The sequence below is a fragment of the Octodon degus genome, unplaced genomic scaffold, assembly GCF_000260255.1.
Source record: "Octodon degus isolate 3935 unplaced genomic scaffold, OctDeg1.0 scaffold00032, whole genome shotgun sequence".
NCBI classification, from domain to species: Eukaryota; Metazoa; Chordata; class Mammalia; order Rodentia; family Octodontidae; genus Octodon; species Octodon degus.
In genome coordinates, this window is record NW_004524608.1 from 2,038,819 (window position 1) to 2,045,668 (window position 6,850).

The following is a 6,850-nucleotide window of genomic DNA, read 5'->3' on the forward strand; positions in this document are numbered from 1 at the left end:
TACAACACCACTTTTTTTTTTTTTTTTTTTTTTTTAACTTTTTTTTTTTTGTGGAACCAGGGATTGAATTCAGGTCCTTGTGCTTGCCAGGGAAGCGCTTATTCCACTGAGCCATCTCCTGGCCCCCAAATCACTTTTTTTTTTGCGGGACCAGGATTAAACTCAGACCCTTGCGTTTGCCAATCAAATGCTTATCCTACTGAGCCATCTCCCCGGCTTTTCCCTTTCTTTTAATTAGATAGCCTTGCTATGTTTTTGAAGCTGGCCTTGAACTCGCTTTGTGTAGTCCAGGCTGGCCTGGAATTCACAGCAGTCCTCTGGCCTCAGTCTCCCAAGTAGTGGGATTACAGGTGGTGGCTGCCTCACCTGTTATGTATGTGCAGTAGGTTGTTATCCATCCTTGAAAAAGAATCAAATTCTTGCAGGGTATGGTAGCACACACCTTTGATGTCAGTTTCTCAGCCAGCTGAGACTGGAAGATCAAAGCTTTGAGTCTATCTAAGTTAAATCAGTGAAACCCTTTCTCACATTAAATGTAGAAAGGCTGAGGATGTAACTCAGTCACAGAGTGCCCCCTGGGTTCTCCCCATAACTACAAAAAAAGGGAGGGGGGGAATTACAACATGGATAAACCTTAAAGCCCTTGTATTTGTGAAATAATACACAAATGGAAGGTATTACATGACTCAGCTTAGCTGAGGAACCAGAAATTAGCAGTCTTATTATAAGTAGGAAGCCAAGTTGAAAGTCTTTAATATTCATCTATTTTTCTTTAATAGTCATCATTTGTGTTGGCAATGGTAAAACAGTTCTGTTATCAGGTAGCCTTCTAAAAGTGCCCACTGGATTCTGAGTTACCTCTCCTCTGGAGTTCTTCAGAACAAAGAATAGGACAAAACAAGACACCCCCGCCCCCCGCGCAAGAAAAAAAGCTTATTTGATATAAAGTAAAAGTGAAGGGGAAAGAAATAGGCTTTGCAGAGTAAATTTGGGCCAAGTAAAGAGAATAAGGATAAAAGCAAAGACAAAAGAAAATGCTGCTTCTGGGAAACACAGTGTGGCATATCATGAAAAGGATATCAAGCTCCTATGGCTCACCTCTCCTTTTTGTTTTTGTTTGGTACTGGGGATTGAACTCAGGATCTTGCTCTTACCAGGCAGGTGCATATACCACTGAGCTATCTCCCTGGCCCTTCACCTTTCCTTTTAGCTGTCTAAATCTCAATGAAATGCTCTAGAACTTCTGTATCTAGGTCCTGAGATGCAGTGTTAGTGCTAGGATCTCATGTTTCAGCTGATGTCGGGTCTGGGCCATCCTCATCCTATTGAAAACTTGTTTAGGTTCTTGCCAGAAGTCCATGTGCAGAAACTTGTTCTGTGCATGTGTCTGGGATTTTGTAATTTCCTTCTAGCAAACTTGTAGCAGTCCTGCCTCAGGCTCCCAAGTGCTGGATAGATTACAGTCATGGGTCACCACCTCTGGCTTCCTATTTCAGTTTTGAAGATACATGGTGATAGTTATTTAAGAATGTGAATGCATGTAAAATGCAAATTAAAACAACGTTGGGATTCCATCTCCAAAAAGATTGACTGTCATCCATAAATTAACCAGTAACAAATACTGGTGAGGCTGTGGGGAAGGTAAAAGGAACTCTTCCATTGTTGGTGGGAGTGTAAGTTGGTATAACTATTATGGAAATCAGTATAGAGATTCCTCAAAAAAGTGAAATTACAGGTTCTGTGTGCCTTTGACAGTTTTCAGGAGGTTTATACTTTTTTGTTTGCTTGTTTTTTGAGATGTGCTCTCACAATGTTGTTCAGACTAGCCTTGAACTGAATATGCTTACTCTGTAGCGGTTCTGCCTCAGCTCCCAAGTGCTAGGACTCAAGGCATGTGCCACCAACACAGGAATGTATTTTTTTTGCCATAATTTTATTGATAAACAAATAGCAATGAGACAGTTTCAAATCAAATCAGTAGCAGGAATGTATTTTGAGTCTGTCCTGCTTATGACTTGTTTAGCTCCTTTTTTTTTTTGCTCCGAATGCCTTCAGGGCAGGTTTGGCTGGCTTGAGTTGTGGGGATCGAAGCCCAGCAACCTGAGCCTGACTGCTTTGTTGAAGCAGCCACTTAAAGAGCTGAGCTAAGCGGCAGGCCCCCTGTTTAGCTTCTTATAATTTCATATTAGTGTTTATATCAAGTTGGGATTGTAGCTATCACTCCTAAAAATTTGTTTTTTCTCTTTTTAATTTTTTTTCTTTTGAATGTTACTCTTTATTTTTATTTACTTATTTTTTGGCTGGCTCAGGCTGCTTTTAGGGTGGGTCTTGTAAGGTGAGTGGAGCTAGGGAATAGAGCCTTGGCATCCTGTGCCTGACTGTGTTTGCATAAACAGGCACTTAAACAACAGAGCTAACCAACAGGCTCTTGAATGTTACTCTTATTTTTGGTTCTTACTGTCTTTATAGGGGTTTGTCTTCTCTTAGAAGTCAATGTTGTCCTTTTTTTCTAGGATGCTAAAATTCCACTTGCTTTCTGTGGTCCCCTAGGTCACTGATCATGTGTGTGTCTGTGTTTGTTTTTAAACTTACATCCCGCTGGACATGGTGGTGCACACCTGTAATCCCAGCACTCAGGAAGCTGAGGCAAGAGGATCACTTTGAGTTCAACACCAGCCTAGACTACAAAGTGAGTTCAAGGCCAGCCAGAACTGCATAGCGAAACCCTGTCTCAAAAAGACTGAAAAATTAAAAACAAAACTTACATATGGTTATCAATTTGGGTTTCTGTTGTTTTGTTCTTAAATTCACTAATCTCCATATTTGTTGTTGAGCACTTCGTTTTTCATTTAGTTTTCACTTTGTAGTAATGTTTTGTTTTGTTTCATTTCGTTTTAATTGGCTTCCTTGTACACTCAAAGTTTCTCTGTATAGTTCAGGCTGGCCTTGCACTATGTATCCCAGGCTAAGTTTGGATCTTTCAGACAATCCTGCCTCATTGTCCCAAGTGCTGAGATTACAGACTGCATCAAACTCAGCTTTCTTCATTCACTCTTGTGTTACTCGGGATCAAACTGAGGACCTTGTGCTTGCCACACAGGCCATTATGTCATTGAGCTACCTCCTCGGCACTCTATTCACTATTTTTATGTATTTAGTACAGAGCTTAAAGGGTCTCACTACACAGATCAGACTCATAGCGATCCTCCTATTTTCAGCCTCCCAAGCACTAGGATTACAGGTACACACCACCACACCCAGGCTCAGTCACTGTCTCAAGTGTGCCCCAGGAGCAGGGCCAGCATGGCATGCCAGGATCGAACCCCAGTCCCGGCAAGTGCTTTAGTTAGAGCCCCTCCATTCACTCTTTCTTTATTTTTATTTTTTTCTCCATTCATTTTTTTTTTTAATTTTATTTATTTGTGTGTGTGTGTGTGTGTGTGTGTGTGTGTGTGTGTGTCCAGCTCAGCCCACCAGGGGGCGGCGCTGGCTGGCATGTGGTGCTGGGGATTGAACCGCGGTCCCTGTGCTTTGCTAAGCTTGTTCTAAGTAGGTGCTTTAGACCACTGAGCCATCTCACCAGCCCCAAAATCTAGGGGTTTTTTTGGTTTTTTGGTTTTTTGTTTTTTTTTTTGGAGCTCCCCACTGACCTGCAGCAGCGCTGGTCTGGGTTGCCTTGAGTATGTGGGAATGGAACCACCACTCAAAGAAACTGACTGCCTCCTTTAAGCAGGCACTTAAACAACTGAGCTAATGGGCGGGCCCCCCATTCATTCTTGATACCTGGTATTCTACTTGATCTGTTTGGGCCATCCATGAACACAGTTGCTTTGTTTCTTTTGAGACAGGATCTCACTAAATAGTTTAGGCTGGACTTGAAGTAGCAGTCCTCCTTCATCAGCCTCCTGAGTGGTAAGATTATAGACATGTACCACTACACCTATCTTGTGTTTTTTCTCTTCCATTTCATCCTCCTCATCTTCATATTTTTCATGTGTGTGTGTGTGTGTGTTTATTTTACTGGCTTTTGAGCCCAAGGGAATTCTTAACGCTGAGCTATGTCCCCAGCCCTTTATTTATTTATTTATTTATTTATTGCTAGCACCATTTATTATTTTTTAAATAATTTTATTGAGAAACAAATAGCAACGAGACAGTTTCAAAACTGATTAGGAAAGTTTTAATAATTAATACATTGCATATTGTTTTCTTTTTAATGGTTATTCATAGTACAAGATGCAGACATGATATCCTGTCCACAAACACTATTAGTACAAATCTATTCATTGAATTAAGAAAAAGTAGCTGTATATCTATCCTATTTTGAATATATAGATACAAAATGATCCTTCATTTGTGTCCCCCTTTTTTGTTTTGTTTTGTCAGAGATGGCTATCCCATTGTCATTTAAATATTGTAGGTACGTGAATTCAGCAAAATAATCCAATATAGTCCAGTAGTCCATAATAGTAGTTGGTTATCTGTAGGACTGGCAATGTCAGAAGTTGTTGACTTGAGCCTTTTATACTTCATTTTTATACTTTTCTCCTGGATGGTTAAGACCAAGATAAAGCAAGACCTATATAACAAGAAATGTAACTTTTGTATCTGACAAGGTCAGTCAGGATTTGTCCTGAGACCCAGTACCGCAGTTTGTAGATCCTTTGTCAGTGTCAGCCATGTGGATGAGTCACGGCCATTGCTTGACCAATTTGCTCTCCCTGAAAGCCTGAGAAAATGTTTTCTCTCCCTTTTTATTTTTTAATTTGAGAAAGGGTCTCACAAAATTGCCCATAGGCTGGCCTCCTCCCATTAACTCCTTAGTAGCTGGATTATAGGAATGTACCCTAAATTATTGGTGATACTTGGCATAGTACTTAAAAGTCCTTTTCTGTCTTTGTGGTTTCTGATAGTGTTTTTATTGTTGTTGGGTGTTTTTTTTTAATTTTTTTAAAATTTTTTTTAGTACAGGGCCTAAAAGGTTTCACTACGTAGATCTGACTCGGAGTGATCCGCCTGTGTTCAGCCTCCAAAGAGCTGGGATTACAGGCACATGCCACCACGCCCAATTTCAATCACTGTCTTAGCATGCTGCTAAGACATTTTGTGGTTTTCACAAGTATCCATTTTATTTTAAAAAGCACTTAAGTTTCTTATGGGCCAGCAATGTAGTCTTCTGAAGGTTATTTTGCATTTAATTTAATTGACATTGATTCCAATGATAATCTCTACAACATTAGGTAACAGCATCTTCTGGGATTCCTCTTGAATGTATGTAGTGTTAGGGAATGTATTTCTACTCTGTCTTGTAGAGGCTGAGTATCTACCAACATATAAAAATCTCTATGGGCTGGAGAGAGGGCTCAGTGGTCTAAAGCACCTACTTGAAACAAGCTTGGCAAAGCACAGGGACTGCGGTTCGATCCCCCAGCACCACATGCCAGCCAGCCCGCCCCCTGGTGGGCTGAGCTGGCCACACACACACACAATAAATAAAAATAAATAAATAATTTTAAAAAAAAATCTCTAAAAAGTGTTCAGTTTTATCATTCTCTGAATCCTTTGTTTGGCTTTATGTTATTTTGCCCTTCATGTGCAAATCTTAGTATTTAGCAATATAATAAGAATCTTGGATTTTCAGGGCCATTTTCTTTTAGCTTCAGTTTTTCAACTGCCTCAGTCTCCTAACCTGTCTCTTTTGAGCTCACCAGTTTACCCATTCTCTGCTTAATGTCTACTCCTGCACCAAGATCATACTGGGAAAGGCAAAGTGGTTCTATCATTTTTTCACATTTTCTTAGGGATTACAGTGTTGCATTAACTGTTACCCAAAGCTTAATACTAGTTTCATAAATTGTCTCTGTGTTTCTGGTAGTTTACTGTTATATCTGTGTTTTTTTTTTTTTTTATCAAGTGAACAAGTCTAGTATCAGTTATTCCAGCATATCCAGATAATTAACATAATCCTTAAACTTCTCTTTCCAGCTTTACAGAAGCACACGTTGAGATTCCCAGTCCTCCTGAAACCCCAGCCAAACCTCCTGAACCTGAAAGTACCTTGCAGCCTGTGTTGGCTCTTATCCCAAGAGAAAAGAAGGCCCCTCGTCCCCCCAAAAAGAAGTTTCAAAAAGCTGGTTTATATTCTGACGTTTACAAAACTACAGAGTAAGTAGCTAACAATCACCTGAGATCTTTTTAATGTCTATTATTTTTTCCATGATTAAAAAAAAAAAAAAAACGATGCAAACATTATATATACAAATATCAGTCTCATGTCAAATACCTCAGTATCTTTTTTTGTTTGTTGAGACAAAATACTGGATAATCGTGAAGAGGTTTATTTCTGGGTTTTTATTTTTGTATTTTAAGACAGCATGTACAGGATGTACAGGGTCTCACTGCTAGATCAGACTCTTAGTGATCCGCCTGTTTACAGCCTCTCAAGTGCTGGGATTACTGGCAGGCACTGCCACACCCAATCTCCATAGGGTCAAACCCCCAGCCCCTCAGCCTGCTTGCAGGCACTTTAATCCACTGAGCTATTTGGCCGACCCTGAGGAAAGGTCTATTTCATCTCACAGTTTTAGTCCACTGGTTCTGAGGCAGGGCCACGTGGCAGAGGGGCATCACAGAACAAAAATAGTCCATTGCAAAGCAGATAGGAGCAGCAGGCAGCAAGCCACAGGCACCAGCATCAGCTTGCCTTCTTTCTGTTCCTTTATATTCCATCCATGCTACAAGCCTACTTACTAATTGGTGCCATAAGATCTTTATCTTCTTCGCTGCCTTTTTCATTTTTCCTTTTTAAAAATTAAGTTTATTGGTACAGGTTGGGCATGGGTATGCAGCC

General features: G+C 40.2%; 1 protein-coding gene across 4 annotated transcripts in view; it reads left to right on the forward strand.

Annotated features, from left to right (window-relative positions):
- The window catches only part of Ash1l (ASH1 like histone lysine methyltransferase), a 227,482-nt gene that overhangs the window by 142,573 nt on the left and 78,059 nt on the right, over positions 1 to 6,850 (forward strand). For all 4 annotated transcript variants that reach the window (XM_023713581.1, XM_023713580.1, XM_004629756.2 and 1 more), the window contains one exon: positions 5,986 to 6,165. In XM_023713581.1, the coding sequence (XP_023569349.1) occupies positions 5,986 to 6,165 (180 nt within the window). The remainder of the gene's footprint in view (positions 1 to 5,985; positions 6,166 to 6,850) is intronic.